The sequence below is a fragment of the Podarcis melisellensis genome (assembly GCF_964234715.1).
Source record: "Podarcis melisellensis genome assembly, chromosome: 6".
NCBI classification, from domain to species: Eukaryota; Metazoa; Chordata; class Lepidosauria; order Squamata; family Lacertidae; genus Podarcis; species Podarcis melisellensis.
In genome coordinates this window covers 88,894,986-88,919,512 of record NC_138538.1, presented here as the reverse complement: position 1 = coordinate 88,919,512, position 24,527 = coordinate 88,894,986, and the positions used below count along the sequence as shown (strand labels likewise).

The 24,527-nt window shown below is 44.2% G+C and overlaps 1 protein-coding gene and 2 long non-coding RNA genes across 4 annotated transcripts in view; 2 read left to right on the top strand and 1 right to left on the bottom strand.

The window, feature by feature from the left end:
* LOC309371916 overlaps positions 1-11,600 on the top strand; it is a 15,048-nt gene extending 3,448 nt beyond the window's left edge. Inside the window, exon 2 of the long non-coding RNA XR_014169348.1 lies at positions 9,989-11,600. This is a non-coding gene — a long non-coding RNA (uncharacterized lncRNA). The remainder of the gene's footprint in view (positions 1-9,988) is intronic.
* Positions 4,166-6,730, top strand: LOC309371878. Its single transcript, XR_014169296.1, has 3 exons — positions 4,166-4,586; positions 5,411-5,444; positions 5,865-6,730. It is a non-coding gene; the product is annotated as an uncharacterized lncRNA (long non-coding RNA).
* On the bottom strand, positions 6,876-24,527 carry LOC309371833 (flavin-containing monooxygenase 3-like). Of its 2 annotated transcripts, none has more exons than XM_081914895.1 (9): positions 24,305-24,527; positions 23,066-23,203; positions 15,728-15,916; positions 13,969-14,131; positions 13,090-13,232; positions 12,150-12,349; positions 9,302-9,660; positions 8,366-8,438; positions 6,876-7,274 (listed from the first exon to the last, which is right to left on the bottom strand). In XM_081914895.1, exons 2-9 carry the CDS (start codon positions 23,195-23,197, stop codon positions 6,932-6,934), a joined length of 1,602 nt encoding a protein of 533 aa, XP_081771021.1. In that variant the 5' UTR covers positions 23,198-23,203; positions 24,305-24,527; the 3' UTR covers positions 6,876-6,931. The 2 variants fall into 2 exon arrangements, with proteins under 2 accessions (XP_081771021.1, XP_081771020.1); XM_081914894.1 differs by having other exon boundaries at positions 24,310-24,526.

The window sequence follows — 24,527 nt, the reverse complement described above, 5'->3', positions numbered from 1 at the left end:
GGAGCGGTGGAAGCTGAACTTGCTGGCTTCCCTTGAAAAGACAACAAGACAACTGAGAAGCAGCTGCCGTGCCTTTGCTCTACCTACAGCTTGGAAGAACAGCCTGCCCAAACAAAGGATACTCAACTTAGACGAGTTCCAGCTGGTAGCAAAGTCCTCCTCCGTGAGATTTCCCCCTCTGCATCCCTTTCCTAACTCTATTTTTATAAATCATTTGTCCAACCATAGTTCAAATTTTTACTACAAGTTTTCTGTCAATCCTACCAATGTATGTAACTCTTTACAATAGCTTTTCAACGGAATTATAAACTTTCCCCATTCTTTATTAAAGAGGTCCTCTTCCTGGTTTCTAATTCTGCCGGTAAGCTTTGCCATCTCGACGTCGTTCACCAGTTTTGTCTGCCCCTCTCCTTTGGTGGGAGTTGGAGACCCTTAGGATCATCTAGTCCAACCCCCTGCAAAACACAGTCAGTCGTAGCAAAAGCAGCATGGCTCCATGAGTGCCGGATTTCTGTATAAGCTAAGCCAAAATCCCTTATTTTGGCTGCTGGCCCCTTATTTTCGAGGCTGCTGGTCCCTTATTTTCAAATCTGTAAGTTGACAGCTATGGGTTTTAGTCAACCAGAACCCAGCCTCTCCAAAGCTAAATAGTGATTCATTCCTAGCAAGCAAACCAGCTTCTGAATTCCCTTTGTCCCCAGGGCTCTTGGCACAACCTCAATGCACTTCTTCTTGGCTGACTCACCTTTGCAGGTAGAACCAGGAGCAAGAGGAAGCTGACGCAGCAGGGCATCTTTTCCATGCAGCTGTCTTGTTTAAGCAATATCTGCTCTTGTATCTTAGGTGCTGAGCACAGGAAGCAGAGAACAGGTAGGGATAGGCGCCAAGTGCTTCTCCCTGTATCTTGCAGGGCTGGTTCCAGGTTCCTGGAGCAGCTTGGCCTCTCTCCTTTCTCCTCAGATCATGTACTGTATTATTTGCTCTATAAGACTCACCTTTTCCCTCCTAAAAAGTAAGGGGAAATGTGTGTGCGTCTTATGGAGCGAATGCAGGCTGTGCAGCTATCCCAGAAGCCAGAACAGCAAGAGGGATTGCTGCTTTCACTGTGCAGCGATCCCTCTTGCTGTTCCGGCTTCTGAGATTCAGAATATATTTGTTTTTGTTTTCCTCCTCCTAAAACTAAGTGCGTCTTGTGGTCTGGTGCGTCTTATAGAGCGAAAAATACGGTATATTCTCCTTGATCCCACCCATTTATACTATAACAAATTGAAACAATAGTACAGCGCAACAACACGGGCTTTGCTAGTTGTTTCCCCCGGTCTCTTTTCCCCCTTCTTTTTCTAACTTTATTACATTTTTGAAATTTTCAAAAAAAAAGGTTAAAAAGAATAAATTGATCCTAAATTACATATTCTAAGATAAGAAAGTAATAATAATACAAAATACATAGTAAAGATGTATAGAGATCTAGGATAAAAAGGACAACAACGAATAAGAAAATAATACCCCCCAAAATTGATAAAAAGAAAAGAAAGGAACAAAACAGTAAAAAATCAACAATTTTTTTTTTGTCAAAACCAACATCTTTTAAGAAGTACAAACCATAACTTAAAAATTCTATACACAAAATCCTAAAAAGATATTACCTTCGTACTGGTTTGAGTCCCTTATAATTTTGTTGACTCTATCTCTTTGCAGTTTCAACTCAACTATTTTTTTTTCCAAATACGTTTTTATTAACATTATATACATAACAAGCATACAAACAGATACAAACAAATACAAATGAAAAAATTACAACAAGAAAAAAATAAAAATATACAAGCCAAACTTTTTTCCTCTCTCTAACTATACAAAGAGAGATTAATCCGGCTACTTCACAAAAGAGGAGGGGAAAAAAAGAAAAAAAAGAAAGAAAAAGAAGGGGGAAAAAAAAACCCTCCTGGACTTCCTTCCATCCTTTTGGTAAGTATCAAATATTTACTTCCATTCACGTATTTGATTTTTGATCTGTAAACCTAAATTCACACGCTGGTAGTATTGTTCTGACCCCGCCAATCACATTAAACATTCATTAAACATTCATTCCAATGTAGTTCCAGTATTTACTCCAATTTTTCAGAGATTTCTGTTCATCATGGTCTCTTATTTTACCTGTTAATTTATCAAGCTCAGCATATTTTATCATTTTAATTTGCCAATCATTTATATTGGGGATAGTTTCCACTTTCCAATATTGTGCCAACAGAATTCTCGCTGCTGTGGTGGCATAGAGGAATATCGTTCTATCTTCTTTTTTAATCTCTTTATCCAACATTCCCAGCAAAAAGGCTTTGGGTCTTTTGGGGAAGGTGCTGTATTATACTGTATTTTTTAAATTAGTGTTTTTATAGTTGTTTTGATTTTGTGTGGAGTGCCCTACCTGGGTGGATGGAGCAGCCAAGTAATTTCGTTGTCCCCGAGAGGGGACAATGACAATAAAGATATTATTATTATTATTATTATTATTATTATTATTATTATTATTATTATTATATCTTTTGTTGGTGTTGACTCATTTTTCCAATATTTTGCTATTAAAATTCTGGCTGCTGTTATTGCGTAGAGAAACACTCTTTTACTAATAAAAAAGGTAAAGGACCCCTGGACAGTTAAGTCCAGTCAAAGGCAACTATGGGGTTGCGGCGCACATCTCACTTTCAGGCCAAGGGAGCCGGTGTTTGTCCACAGACAGCTTTCCAGGTCATGTGGCCAGCATGACTAAGCCGCTTCTGGCTTAACGGGACACTGTGACGAAAACCAGAGAACACAGAAACACTGTTTACCTTCCCATCGCAGTGGTGTCTATTTATCTACTTGTACTGGTATGCTTTCAAACTGCAAGGTTGGCACGAGCTGGGGCAGAGCAACAGGAGCTCACCCCATCATGGGGATTCAAACCACTGACCTTCCAATCAGCAAACCCAAGAGGCTCAGTGGTTTAGACCACAGTGCCACCCGCTCCCATGTAATATATTATGAAAGGTCTTAATAAAATCTTATTGGGGAGAGGGACCACCTGTTGCCATGGTCTTCTTCTTTGGCGATGACTTGTAGCCGAGTAAGAATGTCTTCTACGAACACGGTCTTAACCAGTCATAGTCAAACTCAGCCCTCCAGATGTTTTGGGACTATAACTCCCATCATCACTAGCTAACAGGATGTGCTGGTCCCGGGGGGCGGTTACCATGAGGCCTGGTCAGGGGCCTGGGTTGAGGGTCTGCAGACTGACCTCCAAGGGCGAAGCGGGGTCCAACGCGAGAAGCTGGGCAAGGACGGGAACTCTGGAAGAACAGGTCTGGGTGCTGGCCGAAACAGGTCTTCAACGACGTTGCTCCCGCAACCTGGGACCGGGCTGACTGGCCTTTATCTTCTCTGAGGCCAGGGGTGGTCCCAGCCCCCAGGTGACTCACCTCTCCTGGCCTTAAGGTGAGCACTCCTCCTGGGAGAAACCAGTTCCCTCCGCCTCTCTGCCCTGAGCCTCTGCAGCTCAGGAGAGGCTGGAGGGTTACTGGACCCAGGGGGAGACTCACCTTCCCCTGACAGGGCTGGGAGAGGCGCACCTGTAGGCAATGTGTCCTCAATCACCTCCAGAGCCAGAGTGGATTCACCTGGTGCCTGCTCCTGAGGATCCAGCACAGGTGCAGGCGCTTCAGATCCAAGGTCCTGCCCCAACTCAGCCGGCCCTGGAGGCGGGGACTCCCGTGCAGGCTGGGATTCCTCCAGTTCAGCCTCTGAATCGGATTCCCAGGCCATCACACAGCACCAGTGGTCAGGGATGGTGGGAATTGTAGTCTCAAAACATCTGGAGGACCAAGTTTGCCTGTGCCTGGTCTTAACAGTGAGTCTGTAAGTGACTGTGGAGGCCAATTCTGGATCCACACATCCTTCCACAGTGGGGACATAGGTTTCCGGGTGGGAGTTGATCACAGGGTCGCCATGGTATTGCTTACGCAGATAGGAGCATGTTTTTGGTAACCAACGAAAGTGATCACAGTGCTGATCACATTGTGTTCACGTGGAGCTTTGTAGAGGAGCCATAAAAATATGAGCCCTGTGCCTTGGAAAGATGTGCTTTGGGGTTTTAACACATCTGTTCCTCTCTTGAAATAAACTTTTCACAACTTTCCATGCCAGCAGTGATTTATTGGTATTTTTGAGTCTGCCCAAGAACTTTGCTACAACTTCATGACAGAGTGTGGCTTTCTGCTGCTCTTTGAATCCAATGATGTGCTTATAGAGAATAGGCCCTTTTGGGATGTGAATGCTGTATATACCATTAAGACACCAGTCTCCACTGTACCTCACTGTCCGAAAGGAAACTCAGACCCTTTTAAGGGCACCTGAAACCCCCTGAATCTTGTACCGCTCAGACACTGGAGTGCTGTGTAGCAGTATTCAGGCCCCAGAGTATTTGGCATAGCATTATTGTGTTAGTTTTGGGGGTGGGAAGAATATGCCCTCCATGAATTACAGTGATCTTGGGAGATGAGTGGGCAGATTTGAAGCATTTGTGGGCAGTGGGTGGATGTGTTTTAAAATCTGAGGTAACTTACAGGTGGTACATGACCCCAGTCAAGCTTGCAAAAATCTATCATTTGCCCGATAATAAATGTTGGAAATGTAAGGAAAATGAAGGCACATTCTTTCACCTTTGGTGGACGTGCCCAAGGATTAAGGCTTTCTGGGAGATGATATATAATGAACTGAAAAAGGTATTTAAATATACCCTCTTGAAGAAACCAGAGGCCTTTCTCCTGGGCATAGTTGACCAATCGGTGTTAAAGAAGGATAGAACTTTCTTTATGTATGCCACAACAGCAGCAAGAATACTTATCGCAAAATATTGGAAGACACAAGATCTACCCACTTTGGAAGAATGGCAGATGAAGGTGATGGACTATATGGAATTGGCGGAAATGACCGGCAGGATTCGAGACCAGGGAGAAGAGTCAGTGGAGGAAGATTGGAAGAAATTTAAAGACTATTTACAGAGATATTGTAAAATTAAGGAATTTTAGAATAATGTTGGATTGGAACTAAGTGGTTTCTAGCTGTGATGGGTTAAAAGAATATGAAAAAATGGGTTTATATAAGTAAAAATCTAAGATTGTAATAATTTAAGAATAAGATCTGGGTAGTAAAAAGAGGGAAAGAAATTGTTGAATTAATAATTTGATTTGGAATACAAAAAAGGGTGGTATGAGGAGGTCCGAGAAACAAGTAAATGAAAAATAAGGAGATGGAAAAATTGATTGTTTTTAACATTTTTTGTTTGATATTTTTTTCTTTTTTCTGTTTTTTCCCTTTTATTTTTTGTAATGTAAAATCCTTAATAAAAATTATTATAAAAAATAAAATAAAATCTGAGGTAACAGAGAGTCCTGTCCCCCTTCTTTATTTAGGTACACCAGGGGTCTGCAACCTTTAAGACAAAAAGAGCCACTTGGACCCGTTTCCGAAGGAAAAAAAAACTGGGAGCCGCAAAACTCGTCATTATAAAAATAACTTTTTTGCCACTTTTTTATTATTTCTTTGTTTGATCCCTCAGAATTATTCCTCCTGATAGAAATAAACGTTAAATTAACAAGTTACCTTTTTTGGTGTGTGTGTGTTCTTCACTCCCCTTCAAAACAGTGACCAGCGTACATGCCCCCTTTCAATGCAGTGACCAGCGTACATGCCCCTTACAATGTAGCGGGTGGGCGGGAAGGTGACGTTGGGATGGTGCGCCTCCTCCCTTCGCTAGTTTCCGCCCTGGAGCCGCGGCAAAGGTGTAAAAGAGCCACATGCGGCTCCGGAGCCGCGGGTTGCAGACCCCTGAGCTACACAAAAGCCTTATCACTACTTTGTGGCAACTCAACTCCTCTGGCCATGTTGTTGAGCTGGTTTCGGGGGCAGCTCCACTCCCAATAATACCCCTGGGAATTATGCTATGGCATATTGTGGTGCCACTTCAAGGGGAATTCTGCCCCAGAAATGTGGCTGCAGCACCCATGCAGCTGCTTGAAGTTGTTCCAAGGCTGCATCATCTTCTCTGGTAGAATACCCTCAGCCATTTTGTAGGTCAAAGCACGAACCTTTCTCCTCAAATTCTTAAAATTTGCCCTTCCCAACTCCTGAAAATATCTCTTTCACAAGGGACAAATAGTTCTCCAAATGGAGACAGGATGTTCAGCCCATACGGAATGGTCAGATAAAATATGGAAAGCTGGCAACCCCCAAAGGATGGAATAGTTCATGTTTGTTCTCTGTGGCATGCTGACATTTTATACCTGCAATAAATCTAAGATGCTGCCTCTTTTCTGACAAGTTATGTGTCGGTACCAGAGAGGAACAAGACTTAAACAGAGAAAGACTGCAGAGAAAGAAGGCAAAAGCATTTTGAGTATGTGTGCGAAATTGCGTAAAATGGGGAGTTGCTTGTAGCAGCTCAGCTGAGAGCTGTCCCTCCAGCTCGCATGCATGAGAATAAATGTAAAATAATGGAGAATACAGACTCCCCGTCAATGATTTACCTTTGAGCAGCTTCTGTCCCCAAATCCTTTTCTCCTCAGACCAGCTAGGAATGTTCTGAGCAGGGGAAAAGGTACTTGACAAGTAAGGCTGTGGTGAGGTGGGGATGCCTTATTTATTACTACTACTACTACTTCTACTATTACTGTTGTCAGCCCTTCTTTCCCGCCTTTCCTATTTGGCTTCATGTTCAACATCATGTGCACTGATTTCTGTATCTCCCCTACCATGCTTCACTTATGTTTATGCATGCTATTTGCTTTGGGGGTTTTTTTCCCTCTCTCTTGCATGAAAAATAACATCTTCAATAAAAATGCAGCTTTTCCAACAAAAACCACATGGGATTCTGTCACGTATATTTTGGCACTGCAGTCACTCAGTTGAACATCATGAAAATGGCAAGAAGGAGAAGGGGGAGGGCGAGTATTTTGAGCATAGAGAAGAGCGGGAAAGAATTCTGGTCGCCCTTCACGGCACGGGTTCTTGTGGCCTTCAGCGTTCGGTCCCACTGCGTCAAGATGGCGTCTCTGGCTCCGTCCCACTTCCCTGGTCCGGACAAACGAAACTGATATGGACTGCAGGGGCCAAAATAAACCTGCCAAGCCAACTTGGGATCTGTCAGGAAAAGGACTGGAATATTGGGCTTCACACCGATACTGGAGGCGAGTTCATCCATGTAGACAACGTAATCTGTTTGTATGGTATCGCTCTGGCCGTACCTGAAAGGAAAGGAAAGGGGACGTTTGGTAGATGTATTTCTAAGCAGAACAGGGAAAAGGCAGAAGAAAACTGTCAGGGAACTTTATTCCCATGTGGCTAAATTGTGCCATCTAGAATATCTGGGATTTTACACACCCTGAAATGAACCCAATCCTTTGCTTCTGAATAAGCAGAAGTGAAGCTCATTGAAAGAACTCTGTGTCTAGCTGGAATTGGCTAGCTCTTTTGACATGCGCATGCAAAATCATTTAGGAGATTATTTTTTCATAATTTTCTGATTGGCCGTGGATACCAATGGCGTAGAGTTTGTGACTGGGGCAAAAATCCAACATAGCTAAATGGAAGCATAAAAGCCAACAAAACCAAACAACATATTAATTGTAAAAACACAGCAGCAGCCTAAAACACTCGACAACAGTGATTATCCCTCATCCCCTTCAAAAGCTCTGTTACCTGGAGTTATGGAGCTCCACAACACAGGGGCCACTGTTGAAAAGTCCCTCTCCTTTGTGGCTGCTGAGGGCTTCTCCATACTTTCCCTTCCGCTGCTCTTTCCAGGCAAGGCCAACAATTTAAAGTTCCATGTCTAAGAACCCTTTTCTTTTTTGCTTCGGAGCTTTCCCCATGAAAACCCGCTCTTTAAAGCTCAATTGGAGCAAAAGTCAGTCTGCGGAAAACCCCAATTGCCATTTGCTCCGACTGAGCTCTAAAGAGCAGTTTTCGCCAGGGGAAAGCAGTGGGATTGGTGTGGGTGAGCCCTTCACCTCGCATAGAGTTGGGACAGATAGTGACCTAAGAAGGCAGCTTCATATAGGATCAGCTGGTCCTTCAGGGTTGATGCTTTCAATATTTCCAAGAACGTTTTTTGTGATCTGCACGGAGGACCACCTGGGGCAACTGTAGCATATATACATGAGGACGATGGACCAATTGAAGCATATTGTAAATTTTAGCATAGAATCCTCAAACCACCTGATTGCAGGAAATCAAAGAATCCTTTAAAATGCAGGGAGATAGAGGAGTTTCGTCCTAGGTGAGCAGAAAACTAAAAACAAACAAACAAAATCTAATATGTGTACTTAAAACTCACCATTTGAGCTTTTTCCCCATTTTCTCATCTATGTCATCCATCATGCTGCTCTGTGGAGGCAGCTTACATAAACCTGAAAAATAAGAAAGAACTAATGATCCCCTATGTCCCTTGAAACTCACTTTCCCAAATACAAACAAACTTATGCACAAAAACACACCAATGTGCATGCAATCTGGAATACCCAGGTGAAGACGCATAATAGGTTACTGGATCATAGGAAGCAGCCTTAGACTGAAACAGACCACCAGTCTATCTTTTTGTAGGAAGGGGGAGTTAAATGCAGACTTTTCCGGGGGGGGGGGCTGTTAAAAGTCCCTTTTCAGCGCTGCATGACCAAATTGGTTTGTTGGCTACTTTTAACTTTAAACAAGCAAATAAACATGGGAGATCTTGAACATGGATCTCCAGTTTAAACCCTCAGTTTAAGTCAGCTTCCTATGTTCATATTAAGATAGGAGATAGCGACTTGTTTATTGCCACCTAGTATGTTAACAGAAGAGGGACGCGGGTGGCGCTGTGGGTTAAACCACAGAGCCTAGGACTTGCCAATCAGAAGGTCAGTGGCTCGAATCCCCGTGACGGGGTGAGCTCCCATTGCTCGGTCCCTGCTCCTGCCAACCTAGCAGTTCGAAAGCACGTCAAAGTGCAAGTAGATAAATAGGTACCACTCCGGCAGGAAGGTAAACGGCGTTTCCGTGCACTGCTTTGGTTCGCCAGAAGCAACTTAGTCATGCTGGCAACATGACCCGGAAGCTGTATGCCAGCTCCCTCAGCCAATAAAGCGAGATGAGTGCCACAACCCCAGAGTCAGCCATGACTGGGCCTAATGGTCAGGGGTCCCTTTACCTTTACCTATGTCAACATAAACATTGAGATTTGAAACAGGGGTTTCCAGCTCACAGGCTCGTTACTTAGCCATGATGCCGTGCTCACCTTTAAACACTCTTACGGCCCACCGGGCCTGAAGGTCTGCGGTTGGGATAGCTGCCCCAAGCGACTGGACTAAGCCAATAACCGCCAAGGTGGGTTTTTCCAGCAGAGGAGGGACAATGCTTTTGTACAAGGTGACTTGGTCATTCCTGCATTTGATGATGGACTGGTCCTCCATGAATGGGTAGGCAAAGCTGTAGCCCGTTGCAAAAATGACATAGTCAAGGCCTTCCTGTGCAGTGCCATCATGAAATATCGCAGACGTTTCCCTGAACTCCTTCACATTTGGCTTAACAACCACGGTTCCGCATGCGATGCGGCTCGGGAGGTCATCGTTGAAGACAGGCTCCTTGCGCGAGGTTCTGGGGTAGGGAGAGAAGAAGAAGAGGAGGAGGAGGAGGATTTGATATCCCGCTTTATCACTAAGGAGACCCTAAGGAGTCTCAAAGCGGCTCACAATCTCCTTTTCCCTTCCTCCCCCACAACAAACACTCTGTGAGGTGAGTGAGGCTGAGAGACTTCAGAGAAGTGTGACTGGCCCAAAGTCACCCAGCAGCTGCATGTGGAGGAGCGGGGAAGCGAACCCTGTTCACCAGATTACGAGTCCACCGCTCTTAACCACTACACCACACTGGAGAGAGACAGAAACCAAAGCAAAATCCAAACAGGCTCTCTTCTCCCCCAACCCAGGTTAAGAAGCCATCTGACCTGGAAATGAGTGCTTGGTAGTTGTGGAAAGGAGTGGAGTGCAGCTGACCTCATGGCACCCTGGGAAATTTCTCTTTCATCCAGAGAGTAGGTAGGTACTGAAGAAATCAAGTATCTTTTGCAATTTGACTGCAGTTTATTCCTACATCTGTGCTGTGGCTCATGCAAAAGGCCCAAGAACTAATGTGGCAGAATACTACTCTTCTGACTTGGGATTACCTTGGAGCAGGTCCCAGCCACCCAGAAAGCGTTCCTAAAATCACTCAGGATTTTTGCATAGGGTCAAAACAAGTTCTGAGAAAAACAAAAACAGTGGTTCTCTAGCAGTTGGGGATTGAAGTGAGCTTTGTGGCTGATTTGAACTACGTTGGTTTGTTGGGATTTGGCAAGTCAGTCTTAAGACATTGCTTGTAGGGTATGTTTTCCTGGTTGGGTTCTGGCCAAGATGATTTTTCTTCTTCTTTAGAAGTTTCTGTGAGCACTGGCTATTCTCTTCTAATCTCAAAGTTTGTATAAAGTTAACAGCTTGTACAAATCAAATTCACTTCAGAAGAGCATTTGAAATATTTTGCAGTTCTGCCACACCTCTTACTTGGCTATTTACATAAGAAAAATAATTCTTAATGTCTTTCCAGGAAAAGATAAGTGTTTGTTGCTTGATCTCATAAATGTTCTTGGCTAGAATATTGACTGAATATTTCGTTATATAATTGTTTTGTTAACAACTATATTTTTTCTAGAGGGTATGAAGGTTATAATTGCCCGTAACAGAAAACCTAGATTCCACACCCACATGTCCCTTCGTGGTTTCTCATTTAGCAGACCTTTGTCTTGCTTTATAATTTTTATTTTCACTGAATGATTATGTAATCAAGTTTTCCAGAATTCAGGTGACAAGCCTCCAGCCAGAGTCAAAGCGGCCTCTGGGCATCAAAAGTTTTTAACGGCACAAAATACATCAACTTTGCTGAGTTGTTCTCTTATGGGTACATCTTTTTCTGCACCAATCATCTGCTGCTGCAGTTTTGTACTTATAATGCAGTTTTAATTAATGTACTGTTATAAGGGGGGGGCAAATCTCCCCTAAAAATATCAAGAGGTAAAGAGCAGAATGACTCAGCCATTAACCCAGGCTTCCTCAACCTTGGCCCTCCAGATGTTTTTGGCCTACAACTCCCATGATCCCTAGCTAGCAGAACCAGTGGTAAGGGATGATGGGAATTGTAGTCCCAAAATATCTGGAGGGCCGAGGTTGAGGAAGCCTGCATTAACCCATTAAGAATGCCATTAATAGAGACTCCCTGGGCCAGGCAGAAAATGGGAAAGCCCTTCCCTGAGGTGAGAGATAGTTAGCAGAGACAAAAGGCCAGAGTTTTGGGATGGATGGATGGATGGATGGATGGACAGAATTGCAGTGGGGGATGAGGTAAGTGAACAGGGGAAAAGGGTGTCGCTTTTGCAGTCTGTTTTATGATGTTTGGAGTCTCTTGGAATCTGAGGCTGCAGGGGTGGGAGGAACAGGACCCGCTTGGGATGTGAATGTGTTGCACTGTCTCCAACTAGATACAAGCTGTATATATGTGTGTGTGTGTGTGTGTGTGTGTGTGTAAATAAGCCATATATCATAAAGACACTACAGACTCCACTGTGCCTCATTGCTGGGCACAACCAATGCACTTCAGAGAAAAAGTTACAGATCAGATAAGCCACATTCCTCAAAAACCCCTCTCCTCAGCTGCCTTTCTCTTTGATGGATGAAAAGAAACAGATTGACTTATCTCTCAGGGAGGGAAGTAGCTGGGGGAAGATTCTGAACAAAACAATGGGTGGCAAAGAAAGTTTCCCCCACCTCTTCCAGTTCCTTCACTCAAGCTACAAACACCTCCTTTAGAAGACATCTCTCAGCGACACACAGCCACAAAGCTGCGTGTAACTAGCTGCTCTGGTTTAATACGATTCTGCTTTGTAGGGTTGTTGTAAAGAGATTATCACAAGATCCTGTATGTGAAGTACTTTGCATGTTCAAAAGCGGCATTCAAATGCTCCAGGTCATTTCATTTGCCCACCAACATGGGATTTGGCTCCAAAGTGTTTGCGTTTTCAAAACTAATCAACCTACAACCTCTTTAGTTTCCAATATTACCTATTAAGTGGCATCAGGCCATAATTCTCATGTTTGAACCATCTGTTCATTTGCTTCACATACAACCAGTCACTGATGGCTGTTGGGAGGGTGTTCCTGAGGAATGTTTCAAAGCGACTGATGACCACCATGTCCCAGGGATAGCCGTTGTCCCAAACACGACTCATGACCCAGGATCCACTTCGAGAGCTGAGATAAACCTTTAAAAACGGGTAAGAGACAAGGCGAGAGACACACACAAAAGAGGTTCACGTTACCAAACATCATTCTTGTGTAACTTCTTCCTCACTCCATTCAACGGAGCTTGCACATGAGCGAGCTCAGATGACTGCATCCTGGTAAGTTGTGCCCAAAGGTTGCTAAATGATTGCAGCGGAAGTCTCCAAAGACTATTCTATTTCAGTGGTCTAGCATGAGCATATTTTGCCCGTTTCAAGAGACAGATGATGGTATAAACCATACATGGAAAATCTGTGCTCCTTCAGTTGTTTTGGGACTCCAACTCCCCTCTGGGGAGCTCACGGAAACGCTGTTTACCTTCCCACTGGAGTGGTACCTATTTATCTACTTGCACTTCGAGGTGCCAACTGCTAGGTTGGCAGGAGCAGGGACCGAGCAACGGAAGCTCACCCTGTCACGGGGATTCGAACCTCCGACCTTCTGATTGGCATGCCCAAGAGGCTCAGTGGTTTAGACCACAGCGCCACTAGTATTCTACATGCAAGACATAGGATTCATCCCTTCCCTATAACCCCACATTCCCTCCCCACCAATTAGCGCTTCCACAGCAGCCAAAACCTAAACATTTCCAAGTCCATTAGACTCAAATGGGGCACTTAATATCTCTCCCACTGTAATTAATGGGACTTAATAGTGCTTACCCTTTGGCTGCCATTTATTAAGCAGAATGGGAGCTCCCAAGCGCTGTGGGAGAAGGTACCTGCGAGGCTGTGGCACTCAGCTCCACAGCAATGTCACAGCCAGAATTCCCAAGGCCAATGACCAGGACTTTCTTCCCCTTGAATTTTTCGGGTCCCTTGTAATCCCGGCTGTGGAAAACTCTGCCCTTGAACTTCTCTATCCCTACGCAGAAAAGTGGAAAACGAATAAATGTTTTAAAGAAACAAAAAAACCAACAATGCATCTTGTTGGCATTAAGGCACTGTGAAATGCAAGACTTGATTATCTGGGCTCTTGATGACTTTGGTAGCAAAACTGTTAATTTCAAAAGTCCTCAGACAATTATTCAGACCCTGAAAACTGATCTCGTAATAAACTCTAGGCCAGGGATAAGCAAACTCTGGCCCTCCAGATGTTTGGGACTACAATTCCCATCATCCCTAGCTAACAGGACCAGTGGTCAGGGATGATGGGAATTGTAGTCCCAAACATCTGGAGGGCCGGAGTTTGCCTATGCCTGTTCTAGGCTGTATTTGTTTGTTTCGCCTTGTTAGTGGCCTAACTTGAATCCTTCTCAGTGACTGACATACTTTCCATTTTCTTGCGGTGGGGATGGGTGTGTAGCCAGACTTGGACATTTGGGCACCTGAGGTGGGAAATCTGAATCAGTGCCATTGCTGTGGTAAAATATAGTAACAAACAAAACTGACCCCCTTGAATGTGCTGCATGAAGTGACCGCTTCATTGGCCCTCACCCTTAGCCCAGAGGAACCTTCAACAATGCCTGAAGTCAACTGGACTTTAGCTCTATCCTCCACCAAAAGACAGTATAAGGCATAGAGGCCTCTCACACCACAGCAGTTCGTGAACTGGAGCTCATATTATGTTTAATCATATATATTTTTGTATCGTCACTTACCAGGAAAGCTATTCTTTGGAATATTCGGATAGACATGATGTCCGGAGCAAATCATAACAGCATCAAATACGACTGATTCCACCTTCCCATCCTTTTCTATTACGACTTCCCATTGGCCAGAAACAGGGTAATCCGGGCGTTTCCTAATTTGACTCACAAGAGTCTTTGAGGAAATGTTCAAGAAAGTGTATCAGTGTGGTTTCGGCTTGAAAGATAGACATAATTAAGTCGTGAGTCCAGGGTCTGAGTTACCAGAAAGGGCTGTGTCAGGCAGGGCTTGTCTAAATGTCACCTGATTGGAGTAAGGGATTTGACAAAGGAATCCTGCATCAGGATCCACACTCTCTTCCTAGTCCTGCGCAAGCTAAAATGCAACACCCCTTTGGCAGAAAGGCCAAAAGCCGCAGGACAGAGGAGAAGAGCACACAGACACAAAGGTTTAGCCCATGGCAACCATGCTGGTGGATTATGGGCTGAACTTGCTCTTCCTGCCTCCACACACAGAACTTCTGGAACCATGAAAACATGGCTTCCTGTGGAGAGATTGCTTCAATGCTTCAATTAGATATTTCTAATTTGGGTGCTGCCTGTCTGTAGGTCTGCTGCTTCTAAATTAACCTCAGCTTAGGCCTTTCCTGTTGGAATGTTTAGGGAGGCAGGAGAGGATATATTGTTTGATTATAGCCTTTCCAACTTGTGTAAACAAGTTCACAATTTAGCAGAGTAACATTCCCCTTTTTAAACTCACAGCGGATGCATTTGCTCAGGCTCGCTAAAGCCTCTATAATAACTGTTCTGGTATTTTCCCCTTATTCCCTCAAAACAGATAAGACACGACACAGTCTTCTATAAAAGTACACAAAGAGTTTACTCACATTCTGTTCACAATTGGATCCCAGAAGGCAGACTTATCTTAGAAAAGTAACATACACCCGGAAACTATCTAATAAGGAGACTGTCCCTTTGTCCTCTCTTGGCTGGAGGCCAAGAGAGCATCTTTGGCTAAGCAGATGTTGCTTCTTTGACAAAAGTAGTCACAGAGAGAGCGATGGCTGCCCTGCCCTGTGCTTTTGTTGTTACCTGCACAGGTGAGGTCACGCCCACCTCTGGTCACATGCAGAGGAAGTCTGTGCCAGCCCAAAAGGAAACAGGAAGTTTACCTGCTGCCTGGACAAACATTCCTCCCCATGTGTAAACATGTTCACTCTAGGAATGTTGTACTTGACTGCTCTTGTGTTTCACATCCCCCATTTCCTCCATGCTTTCCAGGCACAGCCTGCACTTTAAAGCTCCATGTCCAAGCGTGCTTTTCCCTTTCCTTTTTTTTATTTGCTCTGGAGATCTCCCCACAAACACCTGCTCTTTACTGCTGAATTGGAGCAAATGACAAACTGTGGAAAAACCCACACTGCCATTGGTTGTGCTTCAGCTTTAATGTGCTCCAGGGCAGAGAAGAAAAAAGAAAGAATGGTCCAACATGGAACTTCAAAGCATGCGTCTGCAAAGAGCAAAAGCTTACATGTGGCTAAGCTCTTAGCAGTTGTCCCATCAAGCTCTGCTTTTCAGCACCCTGGACCTGTAGAAGAGAGCCCAGATCATGGATGCTGATATTTTCAAATGCTCTGGAGGAGCTGTTTGCACTCTTGCAAAATGATTTGCCCTGCTGGGGCCAATTCTTGTATTCACAGATAATTGTCATGGCACACAAGCCCCACGCATACCCGCGCAATCTCCTGTCAGTTCGATTGGAATTTCTTACCTTAAACTTTATGTATTTGACAAGATCAAAGTGTTTGGCATACAACTGGATATATTCTTGAAGCTTGGAGTTGTGCATGTAATTTGGGAATTCCTCTGGGAAAGGGAAGTCTGGGAAGCACATCATTTCTTTGCAAGAGTTGGTGAACACAGAGTGGTAAATACTGGCTCTGCCTTCCTCTGCAGACTCCTAATGGGAAGGCAAGACAAAGCATGAACAGTAGAAAATAAGCACAGCTTCAGGAAGTGAAAATCCTTACAGTTAACATGCAACTGGGATGTTACACGTCCAGCTTTCCTCCCAATACAATACAGTGGATTTCTCATCAAAAGATGAAGGTACTAATGCTATTCTAGGTTGCATCAACAGATATTGTGAATCACCCTGAGATCTACGGATGAACAGCAATACACAAATTTAATATATAAGATATATAAAAATAAAGTATAGTGACCAGATCAAGGGAAGTAATAGTACCACTCAATTCTGCCTTGGTCAGACCACACCTGGAATAAAGTCAAGGTAAAGGGCCCCTGACAGTTAAGTCCAGTCACAAATAACTCTGGGGTTGCAGCGCTCATTTCGCTTTACTGGACGAGGGAGCTGGCTTTTGTTTGCAGACAGTTTTTCCGGGTCATGTGGCCAGCATGACTAAGCCGCTTCTGGCGAAAACAGAGCAGCGCATGGGAATGCTGTTTACCTTCCCGCCGGAGCGGTACCTATTTATCTACTTGCACTTTGACGTGCTTTTGAACTGCTAGGTTGGCAGGAATTGGGACCAAGCAACAGGAGCTCACCCCATCGCAGGGATTCAAACCGCCGACCTTCCGATCGGCAAGCCCTAGGCTCAGTGGTTTAGACCACGGCGCCACTCTGGAATACTGTGTCCAATTCTGGGCACCACAATTTAGGAAGGAAGTTGACAAGCTGGAACATGTACAGAGGAGGGCAACCAAGATGACCAAGGGTCTGGAAGCCAAGCCTTATGAAGAATGGCTAAGGAAGTTGAATATGTTTAGCTTGGGAAACAGGAGACTGAGAGGAGATATGACAGCCATCGTCGAATATCTAAAGCGTTGTCCTTTTGGAAGATGGAGCAAGCTTGCTTTCTCCTCCTCCAGTGGGTAAGACCAATGGCTTCAAGTTATAAGATAGAAGATTCCAACTAAACATCAGGAATAACTTTCTGATAGGAAGAAGAGGAGTTTGTATTTGATATCCCACTTTATCACTACCCGAAGGAGTCTCAAAGCGGCTAACATTCTCCTTCCCTTCCTCCCCCACAACAAACACTCTGTGAGGTGAGTGGGGCTGAGAGACTTCAGAGAAGTGTGACTGGCCCAAGGTCACCCAGCAGCTGCATGTGGAGGAGTGGAGATGCGAACCTGGTTCACCAGATTACAAGTCTACCGCTCTTAACCACTACACCACACTGGCTCTCCAGTGAGAGCTGTTCAGCAGTAAGTAGAAAAGACACCCAGAAGAGATGGTGGACTCTCCTTCCTTGGAGGTTTTTAGCAGAGGTTGGATGGCCATCTGTAATGTATGATGTAGTTGAGATTCCTGCATTGCAACGGTTGGACTAGAGGACTCTTGGGTTCCTTCCAACTTCACAATTCTATGATTCTTATATTCTATGCTGCCTACCTCCTTTCAAAAGTCCGGAACAGATCAGTGGTGAATGGTTGGGATTACATTACACTTTCCATCACTTTTTCCATAAGTGCCCCATGCAATTGGACACCTTGCTTTTTGGGAAATCCCAGATTGTATGTAGAGAGCCTACACATGCCCAGCTTGCGTACATTCTGAGCATACAAAGGGGATGCACAGTGGTCAAGTCAGGTGTGGGAACAGCAGGAACAAGCTCCTGCTCCCCCTGTGTGCCAATAATAATAATAATAATTTATTATTTAAATCCCACCCATATGGCTTGGTTTCCCCAGCCACTCTGGGCGGCCTCCAACAAAATATTAAAATACAGTGGTCTGTTAAACATTAAAAGCTTTTCTAAACAGGGCTGCCTTCAGATGTCTTCTAAAAATCTGGTAGTTGTTCTTCTCTTTGACATCTGTTGGGAGGGTGTTCCACAGGGCGGGTGCCACTACCCAGAAGGCCCTCTGTCTGGTTCCCTGTAACTTGGCTTCTCGCAGTGAGGGAACTGCCAGAAGGCACTGGACCTCAGTGTCCGGGTAGAATGATGGGGGTGGAGACGCTCCTTCAGGTGTACTGGGCTGAGGCTGTTTAGGGCTTTAAAGGCCAGCACCAACACTTTGAATTGAATACGGAAACGTATTGGGACCCAATGTAGGTCTTTCAAGACCGGTGTTATGTGGTCTCGGCGGCCGCTTCCAGTCACCAGTCTAGCTGCCACATTCTGGATTAGTTATAGTTTCACATCATGCTGCTAGCTTGTCTGTACAGTGGTACCTCAGGTTAAGTACTTAATTCGTTCCGGAGGTCCGTACTTAACCTGAAACTGTTCTTAACCTGGAGACCACTTTAGCTAAAGGGGCCTCCCGCTGCTGCCGTGCCGCCGGAGCATGATTTCTGTTCTCATCCTGAAGCAAAGTTCTTAACCTGAAGCACTATTTCTGGGTTAGCAGAGTGTGTAACCTGAAGCGTATGTAACCTGAGGTACCACTGTATCTGATGTAGGGGAGCCCTACATGTTTCCATCAGTCTGTCCCTTCATACGTTTGTTTGTTTGTTTGTTTGTTTGTTTGTTTGTTTGTTTGTTTGTTTGTTTGCATGTGAGGCAGGGACTCTTGGCCACAGGAAGGAAGAAAGGTTGAGACAACCCACTCACATGTGTTTTCAACATATTATGTGAACCTCCCTAGAGAGATCGTACGCAGTGCTGCAGCATTGGGGGGTTCCAGTGAAACCAAAGGGCTTATGCTACTATATGTAAGAGTAACTCAGTTTAAAGAATTTGGAAATCATAAGCCATATATTGTCATACTTTGCTTCATAAACTGGGGCGGGAGGGAGTTCTCTTGTACTGGTGTTACAAGTAGGGTGGATAAAAATCAATGATTTTTTTTAAAAAAAAAATCAGATTTTTTTTATTTAAATTGGGTTTTTTTTAAATTTAAATTGGATTTCTTTGATTTAAATCAGATTTTTAAAATAAAATAATCGGGGGGGGGGATCTTTCTAAAGAGAGTTTTCCATTTAAGTTACATTATATTCCAAAGGCTATTCATCTGCAAATAAGGATTTGTTTAAAGCTTTCATGTGTGCTAAAACTCAGTCTAAGTTTTTTGTTTTTGTTTTTTAAAGTTTAACCATATCAGTTAACAAACATGGATATGCTGTAATGTTACTGTTTTAGTTAAATAAATTGTTTAAATTGTTATTAAGGAAATGATTATTTTTCTCCTTCCACTAAAGTAGAGCAGAAAAGTTGTCCAAATATAAACAGTTAACTTATTAAACCTCACAATAATTTCATAATTATCTGTCAATGTATTTCTAATAGTATAACCAAATCAGTAATTTTTGATTTTACTGTAAAAACTACTCTGAAAATTTGTTATTCCAAAAATGAAACCTTCCTCTGGTTGTAAATATTAAGATTATACCAGCAAGAATGAGTCTTTCTGTAAAATAATAATAATAATAATGATTTAAATCAAGTCTTACTGACTAGTGATTTAAATAGATTTGATTTAAATCAAATCCACCCTGCTGATTCTGAAGCAGGCAGAGCGTTCCTCCTCACATCTGCCAGGAACTGAGTGAGTTAAATGTCCCTGGCAGAGGAACTGCATTGATCCACGCTAGATCACGCTAGCTACACGCCCTGTAAAAATTCTTGGAACCAGGGTCAGGGCCATGGAACTGCTGACCCCAGTTCTACCTTCCCCCACAACAAGGCCCTAGTGCAAACAGCTCGAGCCTTGATGACTTCGCTTTCTAACGCCAGCTTTAGATCAGTGCCCCAATGTGGAAATCTTGACATGAAACTGCAGGCTACCCAGGCACACTTGCGTGTGAGGATTTCCCCACATTCTCATGGTGGGCTGGGTGGGGCAGAAGGAAGGGGACTCAAATAAAAATAAAAAACAAATTAAAGACATTTTACTGGCATTGAGGCAATTGCCACTTTGGAAGCAATCTAAAGATTAAGGCAGGCTATTGTCCAGGCAGGCAGTTTTTCCGTGTTCTCTGTTCTCGGATTACTCTTCTGTAAATAGTTAAGAATGGTTATATAACAGACAAAAAAACAGCATTCATTCGCAAGCAAGGAAAAAGGAGAAACCCAGGTGCTTCTCGACTGCTTCTTAACTGCACTCTAATCAGCAGGTAAAGAGGCTTATGTGATTTTTATGGCCTCTCTGGGAATCTTCACAGCACCCAGAGCACATTTTGCTTTTTATTTTATTTTATTTTTTTGCTTTAAAAAGAGTATTGGTGTCAGGCTCCCTTAAATTCCTAGCTCAAGCGGGTGTTAGAATTTGGTGGGGGTTAAACTGGATGCCAGGACGAGGGTGGCACTGTGGGTTAAACCACAGAGCCTAGGACTTGCCGATCAGAAGGTCGGTGGTTTGAATCCCCGCAACGGGTGAGCTCCCGTTTCTCGGTCCCTGATCCTGCCAACCTAGCAGTTCGAAAGCACGTCAAATTGCAAGTAGATAAATAGATACCGCTCCGGCGGGAAGGTAAACGGCGTTTCCGTGTGATGCTCTGGTTCGTCAGAAGCGGCTTAGTCATGCTGGCCACATGACCCGGAAGCTGTACGCCTGCTCCCTCGGCCAATAAAGTAAGATGAGCGCCGCAACCCCAGAGTCAGTCACGACTGGACCTAATGGTCAGGGGTCCCTTTACCTTTTTAGACTGGATGCCAGATTCCGAACCCAGCTTCCTGTGTTCAGGAATTCACCTGGGGTGATGGGTCATTAGGAGAAGAAAAACAAAAAAAACCATGACAACCATTAGGAAAGTGAAAGAGAGGGGGCTCTGCACCAGACAGCGAATGGGAGGGAATCCTCGCTCAACTCAGAGTTAGTATGGGGGGGAAAAACGCAGAGTTTGAGGCAGAGCTGAGAGTTGGCTGGAATGTGACCAGTAGGATAGAGAGGGTCAGAGCAACGTCTGATTTCTGTTTGAATCCAAGGCTGTGGCTGTGGGAGAAACAGGACCCCTTTGAGTTGTCAAGGCTGTGAACCTCTCCATCACAGACTCAAGTTTTATATATGTATAAATACACCATATATCCTAAAGAGAAAGACGCCTAGGACCCTTGTACCTATGGGACCACCTCTCCTGGTATGTCCCACAGAGGACCTTACGGTCTTCAAATAAAAACATCTTGGAGGTCCCGGGCCACAGGGAGGTTAGGCACGCCTCAACCAGAGCCAGGGCTTTTTCGGCCGTGGCCCTGATAATAATAATATTAGCCACCAACTGACTGGGTTGCCCCAGCCACTCTGGGCAAATGAACCCCTGGATTCACTTAAAGAATAAAGAAATTGGTTGTTATATTGATATATTGGACACTTTTCAATTTCTAGTATGTGAAGGTTAATCTTAGGGACAAGTTACTTAATCTTCTTAGAAGATCAACCATTTCACATCTGACTTCGTTCAGAACTCTTGGGTGGCTGCCATCTGGACCTGATGATTTGTCTTTTTTATTTTATTTTGTTAAAATGGCCTAGGACGTCATCTCCCTGTTGCCACTATTTGACTCCATGGAGGAGAGAGAATTATGTTTAACACATCACAATGCCTAACCTATAAATATCCTCTTTTACTCTTTTGCTATTCAAATGGAAGGGTACATTTTAGCAACAGTTCACGAAACAGCTGCTCAAAATGCATGCTTATAAGAATTTGCAGAATGGTCACACTGAGATGGTCAACTTCTATTGCAAACCATTCCACTTTAGATGTCAGGTTGGGCCCACACAAGTGAATACGGTAGTTCTTTGCTGCTAAAATCCCATTCACATAGAAAACTACTAGGAAGAAGAGGTCCCACTGAGTCTTCTCCCTGACATGCTAGCTTTTTGTGAGCAGGGACTTTTTGTATACTGGGGGTCCTGCACCCTGGACCCTTGGCACAGGTTTAAAATAGAGACCTAGGCCTATTTCAGGTGGAGAGTGGCATCAGTTGTTTTCAGAAAGTTAAAAGCAGTTTGAAAGAAGGATTATTGCTTGTATACCAATCCCACTTTCTTCCAAGCTAAACAAGTTTTGCAGGGGTTTCAACTGTCTGTAAAAGAAAGATGTATGTTCAGCATGAGCAGCACTGCCTCTCTTAAACTGGAAAATGCCTTAAAACCACATGATTAGCAGCAATAAAGGTTATTCCGGGTTTTGCAGCAACCAGCTGGAGGGCAATAGTCACATTGGCAAATCTATGAAATTCCCTGAACTTATTAACTGTTCTCAGTTGATGCCCGACCAGTTATGCATTTTACCCTGGCTGACTCTGCTGAACTGCTGAACTGCTGCAAAGGTCTCTTGTGTTTGCAGACTAAAGTGACTCCTTGTGCCTTTTTAATCCCCACCAAAAACTGTCCGATGAATCTGGCGCATAGCACAATAGATGGCAAAACAACTCATAATGACAGAACAAGCAACACTTAAGAAGTTTCTTCCATGGGTTCCTCCATGTTCATCTGCCCAAATTAATTTTTGGAAGTCAAATGCACATTTGCAACAAAATGAGTTGTAAAACAGGTTCACATCTTTTATCAATCAATCAATATGCACGTTTTTTGTAATCATCAAGTTGACACATTTTTACAACTAGATATCTGTGGCGCTGTGGTCTAAACCACTGAGCCTCAATGGACTTGCTGATCAGAAGGTTGGCGGTTCAGATCTGCACAATGGGGTGAGCTCCCATTGCTCTGTCTCAGCTTCTGAAAACCTAGCAGTTCAAAAGCACACCTGTGCAAGTAGATAAATAGGTGCCGCTGCGGCAGGAAGGTAAACAGCGTCTACATGTGCTCTGCTTTCCACCACGGTGTTCCGTTGCGCCAGAAGCTGTTATGCTGGCCACATAACCCGGAAAGCTGTCTGTGGACAAATGCCAGCTCCCTCGGCCTGAAAGCGAGATGAGCACCACAACCCCATAGTCTCCTTGGACTAGACTCAGCTGTCCAGGGGTCCTTTACCTTTACAAGTCAAAATCTCTAAGCATGATTGCAGCTCCCCATGTCTTGTGGTTAGATCTAATACCAAAACACATTAGGCCAGATTCGGCCAGCCAAATAGGTTGGGATTGCATGTTTCAGTCATAAGTAGGGAAATATGTAACAAGCTACAAGACCAGCACATTCAGTGGACAGATGGGACATTTGTCCCTGAATACACACTCACCGTGAACCGCCACAGTCCCCCAATGCCATCACTCCTCTCGAAGCAGGTGGGCTCCAGTCCTTCATCTAGGCAGCATTTGATGGATGCCAGTCCACTCACTCCTGCTCCAATAACTGCTACTGTTTTTACCATGGTCACCTAGAACAGGGGGAATTGTACAGATCCTTCCTCAGAACCAGTTAAAATCATCATCATCAACAACAACAAAAACACCTTCCCCCTTTATTTCATTAAAAAAACAGTACAATAAAACACAACTTCAGCACATTCCGTTTGCCCCAGTGATGCCCACCCACCATTTTGACTCATTTGGTGTACCAGTGTAAACTCCCCATGAACCACCTGCCCCTCTCTGTTTCCCCCCACCCCCAAGGACTACTTGAAATCATTGGGAACCAAGAAATCTAAAACAGATGAAATAGAAAAAAAGATAAAATAAGGGGAAGCAAAAATACAGAGAAGAGAAAAGAAAGCGTATCTCCTTTGCCATTTTATATGCAGTATGTTACGAGTCTCCAAAGACCCCCCCAAAGGAACTTGGGCTCCCATGCTAAATGCTTTTCCAAACCCCGACACAACTCACAACCAAAAAGCTCGCCCTTCTCTCCGTGAGCATTCACACACACCCTTGCAAACCGGGACCATACACTCACAGCATGAATGCAAAGTTTCCCCACTTCTGACTCTAAAACGACCAGCGATAGTTGGTATTCCCAGCCTGGCTAGGCTCCCAGTGAGCCAGCTTCCCACCACTGCAAACATGTCCTGCACCGTTTCTTTAAAAAACAAATTTTATTTAAAAAATTTCTGAGGTTACAAAAAGGTTATGTGCCCCTCTCTTTTCTTTTCAGGTCTTTTCTGCAGATCAGTTCCATTCGATGTGAGAAAAGGAGGACACAGCCACTGGAAACTGCCTCAAAAAGTCCACAGCAGAGCAAGGCTTGTACTCCCATCACATTTTTGGTATTAGGGTCAGGCTACCCCTACTCAAGCCCTAGAGATGCCATGGGCTTGCAGAAGCCCCTGTGGCTACAGGGCTTTGAAACACGAACATCTGTACAAGCAGCAGAGCTGCTTACACGAACCTTGCCCTTTCCTCCAGCTGCAGCCTGTTAGGGCTGTAACTGCAACAGAATGAGGATTTGGCAGATACAGACTCAATGAGTCTGGGGAAAGATGCTGCGATTCGCCCCCTTCCAATTCCAGCTCCACTTTCCCTTGTGTTGCCACTAGTATCACCTTACTTTTCCTTGTTTGCTGCTCCTCTTCTTCCAGTCCTGCCAGCTCCCTGTCCGCATGCAAGTGGGATTCACCAGAGAAGGCAAAACTTCTCCCTCTTAGCTTTGGAAATGTGGGAGGAGTTTATTTGAAAGCCAGGAGGCATGACATACATTATCTGGGCTGACTCTGGTCCTATATCCATTCCCTGTCCTCAGGGAAATGTTGGTTTGGATAGTAGCTC

Excerpts from the sequence above, each read along its gene's own strand:
- LOC309371833 (XM_081914894.1), bottom strand. The coding sequence starts at position 24,363 with ATGCGGACAGGGAGCTGGCAGGACTGGAAGAAGAGGAGCAGCAAACAA. Across the intron at positions 13,233-13,968 it reads TCCAAAGAATAGCTTTCCTG|GGATAGAGAAGTTCAAGGGC; the intron begins GTAAGTGACGAT and ends TTTTCTGCGTAG. Across the intron at positions 7,275-8,365 it reads ATGGGGAAAAAGCTCAAATG|GTACGGCCAGAGCGATACCA; the intron begins GTGAGTTTTAAG and ends CTTTCCTTTCAG.